General features: G+C 37.6%; 1 protein-coding gene across 6 annotated transcripts in view; it reads right to left on the bottom strand.

The window, feature by feature from the left end:
• The window catches only part of spag9a (sperm associated antigen 9a), a 49,313-nt gene that overhangs the window by 34,212 nt on the left and 863 nt on the right, over nt 1–14,238 (bottom strand). For all 6 annotated transcript variants that reach the window (XM_084417502.1, XM_084417505.1, XM_084417506.1 and 3 more), the window contains exons 2-3: nt 5,212–5,332; nt 381–451 (exon numbers count right to left, since the gene is read on the bottom strand). In XM_084417502.1, the coding sequence (XP_084273628.1) occupies nt 381–451; nt 5,212–5,332 (192 nt within the window). The remainder of the gene's footprint in view (nt 1–380; nt 452–5,211; nt 5,333–14,238) is intronic.

Here is a 14,238-nt window from a genome sequence, read left to right as displayed (position 1 = left end):
GCCACAAATATACCCGTGCGACATGTGACTGGTTATGTGGTCCAGGGTCACAATTGTTAAAAGAAAATTATTGATTTTATATTTAAAAAACAAAACAAAAAAATTACTAACCCCAAACTTTTGAACGGTTTATTTTAATTTAAATTGAGTGCATTAAAGTCACCACGAAATCAAATTTGACAGTTCTTGTTTTTTTTATGGAATTTTGCAGTATTTATTATAAATGATTTATCTGTGCACATCATTATTTTTTATAAATCCCAAAAAGGGGATCACAACTCCTGTATCATGCCGACTTTAAAATGTGGTTGTCACTCTCAGTTTCACCACGTACATGGCCAATGTCATTGTCATTGTGTTGCATTTGCTCTCTTTCTTACCTCTGTGTGCCGCAGGTGAAGGGAATTATACTCTCGCTTGAGTTCAGCCTCTCGCTCCTCTAATCGACTTACTGAGAAAGATAGATTAAATGAAGCATGATTAGTTCAGCAGAACAAGATTTTAGAGTTGTAGTTCAGTTCACAAGTACTTACAAGTCTCTTTCTTTTTTACAATCAACTGCTTTTAAAAAACTTTGAAAGAGAATATTTAGGCTTGTCATCTCTTTGCTGCAACGTTTGCAGTGTCTTATAAACACACGTTACATGCCACATAGAAGCTCTGAAGAAGAGCCTAGACCTAAATGAGGACAGAGAAACGAGGGTAATTTATTCCAGTCTTCATCATAACACAGGTTAAAATGTCCCAAATGACCAAAGACGATCCGCCGCTCACCGTTTTACTGTAAAACCATGTGAGGGAGCTTGGCACTTTAAAGGTACAATAGGTGATTCTCTACAGAATTTTTTTGTTATGCTGGTTGAAAGTCTCCTCATATCCTGATAGCAATCACAATGTTAAAGGGTAACTCTTGACAAATTGCAACCTAGGGTCTTTTTGTTAATCTACCTGAATCAAACATTCGTGTAAAAGCATAATTAGAATGGAAACGCCACTTTTAAGAATGACCGTATTTTCGTTTTCGGTCAAATTGCCTTTTGAATTTTTGGGGCACTACAGTGATAGCATAAAAAAATATATTTTTAAAACACTAAGAAGGCTCGACACAACATGAAACTGTGCTCGAAGTTTCACCAGGGGCTCTACACATGAACTCGAGCATTGACAACATAAATCTTTCCATCTTTACTCTCCTCATATTACGTTGCATTCGGAGATCGACCACTTTTGAGTGACAAAATTCCAGCCACCGGAAACACTAACTGATAAAGTGAGTCATACAAAACCTCTCTTTTTAGTAAACTTTGTGTACACAAACAATGTTGTCAATGCTCAAGTTCATGTGTAGAGCCCCTGGTGATACTTCGAGCAAACTTTCATGTTGTGTCGAGCCTTCTTAGTGTTTTAAAAATAGCAATTTTCATGCTATCACTGTAGTGCCCCAAGCACTGCCATTCAAAAGGCATTTTGACCGAAAACGAAAATACGGTCAAACTTAAAAGTGGCGTTTCCATTCTAATTATGCTTTTACACTAATGTTTGACTCTGGTGGATTAACAAAAATAGCCTAGGTTGCAATTTGGCAAAAGATACCCTTTAGGCAGTCTAAATGTATTTTTATATCGTTTGTGGAAGGCGTAGGACCCTAAAATGCTCGTTCAATCATAGCATTCGGTCCGAATGAAATGATAACATGCGTTCCCTATCAGTCAATGTGTGTTAGTAGTGATGTCCCGATACCACTTTTTCACTTCCGATACGATACCGATGCCGCAGCTTTGGCTATTTGCCGATACCGATATCAATACGATCTTTTTATTTTATTCTTGAACTAATACTACTAATAATAAAATATATGGAAGCACTTTGCTCACATAAAGCCACATAAAAACATCTCACTCAAATGGAGAACAAATACTTCTCCAGTATATAGTCCACAACAACAGATGATAATGAAAGACTGCCACCCTTTATTCAAAAGACCTTGAGATATGTTTGGTAATTGTACCTGAATGAATTTAAAATTAATTTGCTATATTTCAGATCAATATATTTGTTTCCTTAAAATTTTAATTAACTTTAACTTTATTCTCATCTGAATTATAAATAATTTATTTCTGTATAAAATAATACTGCCATTAAAAACACATTTGATTTTCAAATGTAGAATGTGTAATTTCAAAATAAACAGATTAGTGCTCTGTTTTAGGACAAGAAATGAAAACCAATGCAATATGATGAATGTCCAAAAGATTCCTTTTAAACAGTGTGTGTGTGTGTGTGCGTGTGTGATTTTGGTTGGGTGACAGTTGTAGGTTACAGTTTGACAAGAGTTTACAGTTTGACAAAAGCACATTGTGTTTTACACAAATATAAAGTAGGCTAAACACTTTTTGGAGTTTTAATGATGTCCTGTATGAACAAAATGACGGAGTATGTTTTTATGTTTCCACTGTTCGATCGCGCCCGTGCCTCTCTCTCTCTGACACACACACACACACATACATACTCACACACACACACACACACACATTCCAGCATTGCAATCTTGACATCGCAGCCTGGTCATTATGCTGCATTCACACCAAACGCGAATAGAGCGTCAAATTCGCGTCTAGTTTGACGCTTGAACATTTTGAATCCATTCGCTCGTCCAAAGCGAATAGGACGCGCGTATAAAGCGAGCGTTTGAAGCGAAATAGACGCGCGTTCAGAGCTAAGGCGGAGCTACAGATTAGGTGTCCCTAAAGAACCCGCATATGTCTATGCACGTATCTAACAGTAGTTCTGCATTACATTAATTAATGTGCACACGAGTTTTATTTATTTTTATACCGTGTATTCTCCGTGTAAATCCATGCACCGAACCGTGACGCACGTACACGTTCCACCCCTAATAGGTATCGGATCATATTTTTTTTTCTCCCCTCCGATATCCGATCTAGCGTTCTGGGCCAGTATCGGCACGATGCCGATGCCGTGGATCGGATCGGGACATCCCTATGTGTTAGTATACCACTGTTCACACAGACATCATACGCCATCAAGCACATTCACGTACGCTGTTGAGACAGAGCGAGAATGGCATGCAAACAACCTAACTTTCCTTCTGAACCGACAACAAGTGGCAAGTATCTACATTTCAGGTTTAACTGTACAGTTCTATGTACCGCAGACTTTGCCCTATGCAGAAAATTCAGTGAGATTCGATTGTGTTGTCCTGAAATCGCATATGAATAAAGCTGAAATACAGTGCATTCTTTCCTTAATGTCAACAGGTCACCTTCTGAACTGGAGTCATTTCACAATCACATACTTATATATGCAAGCAAGTGCTTCTCTTTCTCCACTCACTGTACTATTAAGTTTTCACGCCGGTGAATGACACATGATGTAATCCAATAACGTTGTCTCTGGTCGTCTCTCATGTGTTTCGGAGGAGGCGTGGTTTTAGACGCGATTTGCAGGGAGGGTGGGATCGTATGCTTTCAATGCTAAGCAGGCATTTCTCTGATCACCTATTGCACCTTTAAACTAGCCTGAAACCAGATTTTATATAGGCTGAGTGAGGCCTATAAAAAAACACTTGCAGTTCTGTAGAGGATATTCACACAGGATATTAAACAGGCTTGATTTAAGAGGTGACACAAAGACATAATCCACTTTTAGCTGTCAGGTTTAAATCTAAGCCTGCAGCAGAACTGCCCAATGCATCCCGCCTACAGTAATTCACTGCCTACTACATGTACTTCAGCACAGTGATTTCAAGTAGAACTGATATCCAGTTCAAATCTCAGACAAGGGTTTGCTGGCAATTCACTATTAATTAATGCCAGAATTAATTCATTAGTGCCAGATTAAAACAGCAGACATCCATGATTAGCATGTATTGGTGCTTGACTAATATCATTATCACCCACGGGCATCTTGTGGAGCACAGGCCAATTCTAGCACACACTTGGTCTGAACTGACCCTGTTTTAGCTTCTCCTTTTATTTTTTTTACAGATGTTTATAAAAACAACAATACATGAGTAATGGTATTCAGGGCCACAGAAAACAATGCACTCAATAAGACTGAAGAGATGAATCACATTAATTCAAAACCAGACTAGTTCTCTTCAGGGTTCGTACAGATTCCTGGACTTTCAAGGACTTTTCAAGCACTCCTTTTTTGGGTTTCAAGGACTACAATCAGCACTTATCAAACAATATCTTTATTATTTTTATTTGTTTGTACTCAAATACAGATATCAGATCTCTGACGTTTCACTTCATAGAGATAAATCCATTGACAATCCATTTTTTTTCACCTTTTAAGTACCTCTTCAAAAAATATGGATGTTTTCCAGGACTTAAATTTCAAAAAGTCAAATTCAAGTATTTAAAGCACTTTAAGCACCTTGTACGAACCCCGTCTCTTACCCGGACGATTTCAATTCAGATTTCAAATCTTTTCACATTAATGACTCACAGTCCATAAGGAATCAAACAGCTATATATTGAAGCCAAAGAAAATGTCAACTCTTTCCTGTGGGCAACTTTACATTATCACTGATCCATTAATGGGATCAGTAGAATGGGTTGAGGAGAGAGAGCAGATTGAATGATGGGACGCTACTCTATTATATGGACCATGTGTGAAGAGCACTGTAAACCAATACTTTACACAAACAGCTAAATTGCATAGAACTATGGATTATATCCATTTGATATTAAAGGATTATTTCGCCCATGGCAAAATGGGCGTTCTATATAACATGTCGGCCTATACAGTAGAAAGGTGAAACAATTTTAGATTTTTTTTTTGAAAAATAGAGAAAACAGCGAAAAAAGGCTGTTGTCTTTCCTTTAGCCAATTAGGTGGGAAAACTTCAACACCCACAATGCATTAGGCATGTTGCCATCCAAGGCCACTCCCACCAGTCTGCTATGGATACCCTTAACCAGAGACAAATATCGCCTTACTTTAGTAGGATATACTTCTTAGCAAACTTTTAGTTATTATGGTGTCGACTTGTATTGTTCCCAGCTGCAAGAATTCAAAGAGGTTGAAAATCAGCGAAGTTCAACTTTAAAACAGAAGGACTTTTTGAGCAGATACATGGACATTAAACGTCAGAAAGACGCATGTATGAAGGTTCTAAATATCGTCAGATCATGGAAGTGTGAGAGTAAATGAGAACAGGAAACAAAAGCGGGTGATTCTTACTCTGGTCAGCATAGTTCTTGATCTTCAGCTCCAGCTGACGGGAATGTGATCCCAGGCTTTCCAGGTGGTTCTGCAAGTCCTTCTTCTCTTGCTCCTGGGAATCTTCAAATTCAATGAACTTCTGCTCACAGAAAACACAAAAGAAAAAATTAAACATATGCATAATACATTGTGGAAAAATTTTTATGTTCTATTATGTTTGCACTTAATTATAAGGGAATAAATAATCGTTAAAGACAATTGATCCATGTTTGTCTCTTATTCAGTGATGTAAAATTGTTTGCCACTACAACCTTTATTTGTAGAATAGCCAACAGGCGTTACAGGATTTAATTCTTACATCATGAATAGACCATGATTTGCTACTTGCTCTTGCTAGTCAACGCTAGGAAAGGAACATTTTCAGTCTTGTACATTTTCATGAATCATCAATATTTTGGGTCTTATTAAACATGCATGTATCTGCTAAAATAAACTTCAGTTAGCTAGCATATTATTGATTGTACTCTTAAGACTAAAAGCTACAAAACTTCAAGCAGAAAAAAAACATTAATGATTTCTACTAAGTAGAAGAATAGATGAATAGTGTGATTTTTACAGATCTTTATGCCTTTTTACAGGCTAAGGAACAAGTTTAAAATGTCAAATCTATCAAGACTGAAAGGCAGAAAAGTTTTCCAAGGATTTAATTTAATGAAGTATATCCAATTTTTTTGTACAAATACATACGTAACCAAATCTATGATGTGAAATGTCAATGACTGGTTGACCGATGTGACTGAAGCTTTTCTCAATAGTCAATACTGCTGATATCTAGAGAGCACAGTCATTGACAGAATGTCGATAAATGATTTAAAGGAACCGTATGTAAGATTGTGGCCAAAACTGGTACTGCAATCACTTTCAAATGACTGTAGAGCGGTGTATCCCCTCCCCCAACCTCCTGACTCGAGGTTGCCAGTTAGGCTGCAGGATCCAGCAGGAACGTAGGCTGCTACAAGGAGCTTCCAATGGCAAGTGACGAGTCCTACACAGTAAGTTTTTTTTCTGTTAATTATGTTTATGCTTCATGAGAGATGTTTTGCGAAGTAATTATGTATTGCAAAAATTCCGTTTTCAGCCGTCTCCATTAGGGCTGCACGATTATGACAAAAATAATAATAGTCGATTATTCCCTTGAAATTGTCATTGCGATTATTAACTACGATTATCATAATTTACTTTGAATGATGTTTTGAAGAGCTTTATGCCATTGATTGAAGCGACTGCATGCCATTTAGTTATATCAAAATACAAGCTGAAAACACTCTTCCAGAAAATAACTTTTTTTTGCTTTTCTATAGCATTAAGCCTCAAATGCCAAATATATATTTTTATTTATTTAAAGAAACCAAACCAAAGTAAAAAAAAAAACTTAAAGGTGCATTGTGTAATATTTAGGATGATCTGTTTATAGAAATGCAATATCATAAACATAACTATGTTTTCAGTGGTGTATAAAGATCTTACATAATGAACTGTTATGTTTTTATTACATTAGAATGAGGCATTTCTATCTACACACACCGCGGGTCCGCTTACATCGACATGTTTCTACGGTGGCCCTGAGCGGACAAACGCGTTTCGTCACTATGTTGTTCTTCGCGTAAAGAAGCGAGCTAAAGTCAGCGGATAAAACACTGACACAATGATGAACAAGTGACAGTAATATTCGCAATAACATCGTTTTACTGAATAATCAAGTAAACTTAACTTCTTAATTGATCTTTGTAAAGAAACCTCATTGTTTAACTGGCTACTCTCTGCTGTCTCAGACGACGACATCACTTCCTGTCGGCCACCGTAACTTCTGTTGGTTGCAATTCGCAAACTCACCACTAGATGCAGCTAAAAATTACACACTGCACCTTTAAAATAACAAAAACACATCTTAAGAACACAGAATAATGTAAGTGAACTTTTTTTTGTTGTAATTGCGCCTTTAAACGATTACATAATTGTGGCATCCGTAATTGTAATCGCGATTACAAACTCGATTAATTGTGCAGCCCTAGTCTCCATCTTTCAAAGGCATCTCCTATACAAATCCTTGTTTTATTTCGGACTTTGTCACGACGTATTTCGGATTCATAACGAGGTCTTTTAGGTTTCGTAACGTTAGACATTTTTTTATCCGACACGTTTGTAGCTGCAGCTGTGGTAACTAGAGCAGAGCTGGTAACCCGGATGCCGAAACACTACTGACTTCGTGATTGGTAGATAGGTGGAGGGTGGCGCATCAGACCAAAACACAACATGACAACATCAACATCAGTTGAGGGCTGCAACTTCACTTTTAAATGACAATATCCTGGCCGGACTACTGTTGTCAGGGATATAAGTATTTGAAATGAACATGATTTCTTAATGTCTAGTGACATATCAGGGCCATTTTATGATTAATTGAAATACATTTCTTATACGGTTCCTTTAATGATAGCAAATTAACAACACTGCCGAATGTACAAAAATGTGCTTTTCACAATATTGACTCACCAAATTCACTAAAACGTAGGAGACTGTGATGGGGTTTTTTTTGTTTTTTTTTCAGTATTCTTAGATCAGTGGTTCCCAATCCTGGTCCTGGGGACCCACAGCTCTGCACAGTTTGTGTGTCTCCCTCATTTAACACACCTGATTCAGATCATCAGCTCGTTAGGAAAGAGCTCTAATGAACTGAACTGGGTGTGTCTGATAAAGGAGACATATAAAATGTGCAGAGCTGTGGGTCCCCAGGACCAGGATTGGGAACCACTGTCTTAGATGAATAGAAAGAAGAACAGCATTTATTTGAAACAGAAATTGTAATACTATAAATGTCTTTACTGTCACTTAAAAAAAAAAAAAAATTCGTACTGATCCCAAACTTTCGACTAGTGGTGTATGAAAACAGCAAATGGTGCATTATGCATTTACAAAAAAACTGTCTGTTTCACAAGAAAAATACAGTTTGAATCCAGCAGCAAGAGTTTTTCAGCATGGTCGCAGCAAAGGATCCCTTGACCTGGAAGTAATATCTTAACTAATATTTTCCCTAATTAGAATCTCTCTCCTACAGAACATGTCTGGAGAACAGGGGTCTCCTGGAGAGCCTGGTGCAGTGTGAGCATCTGATAAAGAGGAGCTGTTTCAGTGTCACTTTAGGTTCCCGTCACACTGGCACACAAAACTCATTCAGCACTCCACCCCACCCCCCGAGCACGGAGATCAACAAACATATGGTTCAAGTCACATTCAATTCCCAATCATTTCCAGTGCAGCACAGCACTCGCACAAACACGTAAAGTTAAGGAAGTTTAAGATAAAATATTCTGAGAAACAAGGGGCCATGTCATCTTAAATCAATAAATGATAAATATGCATTATATCAGACATTATGCTCTTTATCAGCAGAGTTCGAGGAGGGATGAACCACAAACCAGAGACAGGGTGTTAGACGCCCAAGACTCATCAGTGCACGAGGGCAATGAGCGCCGTCCCATCTGGTCTGAGCCAACAGAAGGTGTACAGTGGCACACAACATTTTAATGATGGTCATGGGAGGAATGTGTCACAACACACAGTACATCACACTCTGCTGCGTAGACACTGACCAATCAGAGAGATGATGACTCCTGTCCACCGGCGAAAGTGCCTATATGTGTCTGCAAAGGTCTGAACTGGAGCTGGACTTTAAAGCAGTGGAAGACGTTCGCCTGGTCCGACGAGTCCAGTTTTCTTTTACATCATGTGGATGGTCTCAAAAAATGCAGTTTAGTCTGGTACGTGTGCAGCGTTTACCTGGGGAAGTGATGCACTGTGGGACGACGACGATGGAGGGAGTGTGACGCTCTGGACAATGTTCTGCTGGGAAACCCTGAGTCCGGCCATTCATGTGGACGTAAATTTGACACGTGTCATATTTGTAGCAGTGCAGGTACACCCCTTCATGACACTGGTGTTCCCTGGTGGAAGTGGCTCTTTCAGCAGGATAATGCACATGATGAAGAGTTCAAGGTGTTGCCCCGGCCTTCAAATTTTTGAAGGCCAATTCAATTGAACATCTGTAAAATGTGCTGGACCAAGCTGGACTTTGCGACCTACAGTCAGCGCTATTTTGGCAGCACACGGAGGACCAACAACATATTAGGCAGGTGTTCATATCATAATGTTTTGGCTCATCCGAGTAGTGTAGTATATAGTGGCCCGGTTTCACAGACAGGGCTTAGATTAAGCCAGAATTAGGCCTTAGTTCAATTAGGACATTTAAGTAGCTTTTATAAACGTGCCTTGGGGACAAAACAATGGCACCGTCATATTTGAGTGCATTGTCAGTGCAAGTTGCTTCAGTTAAAACAGCTCAAATATGCATTTTAATCCGGGACTAGCATAAGCCTTGTCTGTGAAACCGTGAGAGTACGTATAGATTAAACTTTGGTCTCATATTGAATTTGCAGTCATGACTGACACTGTTGTTATCGTTAATTAAAACTAAAACATTTTCGGTAATCAAAAGCTGAAATCAACTAAAATATAAATATTAGATAAAAACTAGAAAAATGTAAATGAAAATTATTAAGTGTAAGTTGAAATACTAAAATAATTCAAACTGAAATTAAAATCTAATAGAAATAAAAAAAAATTAAATACTAAAACAAAAAAAATCAGCAAAATTCTAAGGCTAATTCAGCATAACAGTGTATAAATAATACTAAATTAGCACACTGGATTAAGACAGCACAGTGGTACAACACGTGGCTACTATTTTTCAGTAAGAAAATATCAAACAGTATGAAAATGTAAAACCCAAACCAAATTATCCTAAATAGTCTTAAAAGTTTCTCTGGTATTTCTGTGAGATGAAAGGCGAGTAAAAGATCAGTGTTCACCACTGAATATTGATCACAACAACCTTATGGCCCCGTTTACACTGCCAGTGAAATGTGACCCAATTCCGATTTTTTGCTCACATGTGACACAGATCGGATGTGTTCTATGACAGTGTAAACAGGAAAAAAACGCATGCATTCGGATATTTCCAGATCGGTTTCAGGCCTCATTCATATGTGGAAATAAATCGGATATGTGCCAATGCGACTGTCATGTAAACAGGCAGATCGGATTTTCTGAGGCATTAGGCAACGTCTCCGCGGTTTAATGACGAGAGAAACCCCGACGCACATCTACAAAGGGACGGATGGCCCGACGAAACGTGTCATTGTAGGAGAGGAATGTGGAGAGGGGCACGGGAAGTGTTTTCACATGATTGTAAATTTAACGAAAATTTTTGTTCATTTACATTTATTCATTTTAAGCAATTAATAATTTATTTGTAATAAACACTTTAAGTGGGCTATTTAAATTTAAAAAGTGCTAGGACTATTTACATGTTCAATTATATTTTTAAAACATGCGCGCAGATTGTGATGTAGCCTAATATTGTGTGTGCATAGAAAGAATTTGTCCGCAGCCGCTCAAAAAAGAAAAAGAAAATTGGGTAACACTTTATATTGCGACCCGCAAACAACTGCGTAAGTAAACCGAAATTACGGTGTATGTTTCTGTAATTATAGTGTACTTCCGTGTAGGTACAAGGGAACAATATGTTAAGTTTTGAGTAATAAAGGGGTAACAAGCAGATATACAACCTGCAAAGAACTTCGTAAGTAAACCAAAATTACGGTGTATGTTTCTGTAATTATAGTGTACCTCCGTGTAGGTATAAGGGAACAATATGTTAAGTTTTGGGTAATAAAGGGGTACAACCAGATATACAAGCAAATTATTTATAATGTAATTATTTTAAAACTAACAGGTACCTATTCTGTTAATATATTCCAGGCAAAAAATGTACGTCTGTTGTATATAAAAGTTTTTATCACATTTCTGGCAAAATATGTTCTTATGCAATGTAGTTACAGGGTAATTTTGACATCTGTGGGTTGTAAATTAAACTTTGTTGTTTGAGTATACTGTAGGAAAGACAATGCTTTATTAAGATGAAAAAGTGTTTTGAATTTTTTTTGTAAAATAAAAGTCAGAAATTAAATGGGATCCTTTATTGTATATTTACTGCACTTACCCTGTAACTACACAGAACAAGGAGGTAACAAGCGCCACTTTAATTTACAGCCCGCAGGAGTTACACTTACCCTGTAACTACACAGTTGAAACGGGTAACAAACACTACTTACTATGTAACAATACGAAACAACACTATTTGCACAGTAATTACAGAGAAAGGTACTCTTATTAAAAAAAAAAAACATACACCGTAATTTCGGTTTACTTACGAAGTTCTTTGCAGGTTGTATATTTGCTTGTTACCCCTTTATTACCCAAAACTTAACATATTGTTCCCTTATACCTACACGGAAGTACACTATAATTACAGAAACGTACACCGTAATTTCGGTTTACTTACGCAGTTGTTTGCGGGTCGTAATATAAAGTGTTACCGAAAATTGTCCATAGCTGCTCTACTCCTGAGCGCAACTCCACTGTCAGTGTTGTGTAAGTAAAGGCTCTAGACAGTTTTTTTTGTGTTAATTTCTATTTCTTGTCGCTGTGCAGGCTCTTTATTGTATAACAGTGAACAGCCCTTAATTTATGTGCCGTAGATCGGTCCGTTGCATTACGAATGAAAGCAGTATCAGTAATCTCAAATATGTGATGTGCAGTCAAGTTCGGGTGTGTGTATGTTGTTTTAACGAGTGTTCTCACCGATACGCTTGTGATTCGTGGTAGTTTTATAGACATTGTTTCTTATTCAAAAGTGGTGTTTGGCAACTTTGCATATCGCAGAGCATGAAACATATTTTGTGTTCGTCCATTTGTGCAAGAGAATTTAACCCTTTAAGCATGCGCGATATGTTTCAGATAGTAGGCTACTAGCCATGGCAAGTGTAAACATATGAATCGGATATGGGTCACAATTTAAAGAACGTGTAAACAGACAGTCAAAAAAATCGGATTTAGGCAACAAATCAGAATTGGGCATCAAGACCTGCAGTGTAAACGAGGCCTATGTTACTCTTCTGGAAGTGAAACCAGTCTGTCATAATAGGGATGTATCCTGGATCCCGTATCAGTTCACACAGGGATTAATGGAGCTCATGGCTCATTTGTGTTTTGGTTGGAGAATGTGCCCGGCATATTGCTCATAATCCCAGTTAACTGTCACTGTCTCAGGAACACATGAAGCCATTGAGCAGCCTTAATCTGTCCAAAGTCAGGCTTACACGCGTTGAGAACTGTACAATGCAGTGTAATCTTATTTCCAAAACAGATTAGAGTCACATCAAAGAGTTTACTCATGTAATCAACTATGAAAGGTTCATATCATAACATAATTTAACACAAATGACACATGCTAGGTTTTAATGTGCTTTAAAAATACTTCTGCATGTCGACAGACTGTTGCATCAAAATCCAGAAAAATATGGGAGACTTAAAGGGATACTCCACTTTTTTTGGAAATAGGCTAATTTTACAACTCCCCCAGAGTTAAACAGTTGAGTTTTACCGTTTTCGAATCCATTCAGCCGATCTCCGGGTCTGGCGATACCACTTTTAGCATAGCTTAGCATAGATCATTGAATCGGACAGGACCATTAGCATCTCTCTCAAAAAAATGACCAAAGAGTTTCGATATTTTTTCCTATTTAAAACTTGACTCTTCTGTAGTTACATCGTGTACTAAGACCGACGGAAAATGTAAAATTGTGATTTTCTAGGCTGATATGGCTAGGAACTATACTCTCATTCCTGCGTAATAATCAAGAAACTTTGCTGCCGTACCATGAGTGCAGCAGGCATAATGATATGACGCAGCGCCTCATAGTTCCTAGCCATATCAGCATAGAAAATCGCAACTTTACATTTTCTGTCGGTCTTAGTACACGATGTAACTACAGAAGAGTCAAGTTTTAAATAGGAAAAATATCGAAACTCTTTGGTCATTTTTTTGAGAGAGATGCTAATGGTCCTGTCCGATTCAATGATCTATGCTAAGCTATGCTAAAAGTGGTACCGCCAGACCCGGAGATCGGCTGAATGGATTCGAAAACGGTAAAACTCAACTGTTTAACTCTGGGGGAGTTGTAAAATGAGCCTATTGCCAAAGAAAGTGGAGTATCCCTTTAAATTGGAATAGCTTGCAGACTTTTGACTCATCGTGAATATTTGCCAGGGTAGCTAAGATTATATTTTGAAATATATTATATTTTAAAAAAAATATTAGATTAGATTAAGCAAGGATTAGAATGTAGGCCTTAGTTCAGTTTAAGTAGCTTTTATAAACGTGCCTTAAAAAAAAATATTACTGGTGCATCTTGAGACTAAATAATGGCAGTGACATATTATAAGATTTGTAAGTACAAGTTGCATCAATTGAAACGGCTCAAACACGCATTTAGACTTGAGACTATCTTAAGCCTTGTCTGTGAAACCAGGGGTTAAAGTTTTGGTTACAAAACAAAAGCCATTAAACATCCCAACCATTATTGCCCAGAAAAAACACCTGACATGCTGTCACACTACATGGGGTAAGTTGTCACAGTGAAAACCGTAATTAAATAACCTAATATAGCATTATTATTAGCTAAATTAGACAAATAAAGTATAACCTTTACAACACATGACAACTTGCCTAACTTGACACATTTTGAACAAACAAGACCACTTCTAAAGAAAACAATTGGACTTTTGACTCAAAGCTTGTCCTAATCTATTTTATTTGTCTAAAAAACCTGGTATTGTGTATTACAAATATTCTTGTCTCTTTGACGAACTGCTTTTCGTTCCTATTTTGTAAGTCGCTTTGGATAAAAGTGTCTGCTAAATGCATAAATGTGATTTAAAAACCCATTGTGACAACTTGCCCCGGTCTCTCCCATATGGCAACTGAGGCAAGCATCTCTGTAGTTTGCATGGTAAGCAAACAAGCAGGTTGCATGTTGTTTGTTTAGTGCATAGATGTTATGTTGTTTTCCATCTCTGGCCTTAATT

This window comes from Rutilus rutilus (genome assembly GCF_951802725.1).
Source record: "Rutilus rutilus genome assembly, chromosome: 1".
Lineage (NCBI taxonomy): Eukaryota > Metazoa > Chordata > Actinopteri > Cypriniformes > Leuciscidae > Rutilus > Rutilus rutilus.
This window is presented reverse-complemented; position numbering and strand designations above follow the sequence as displayed.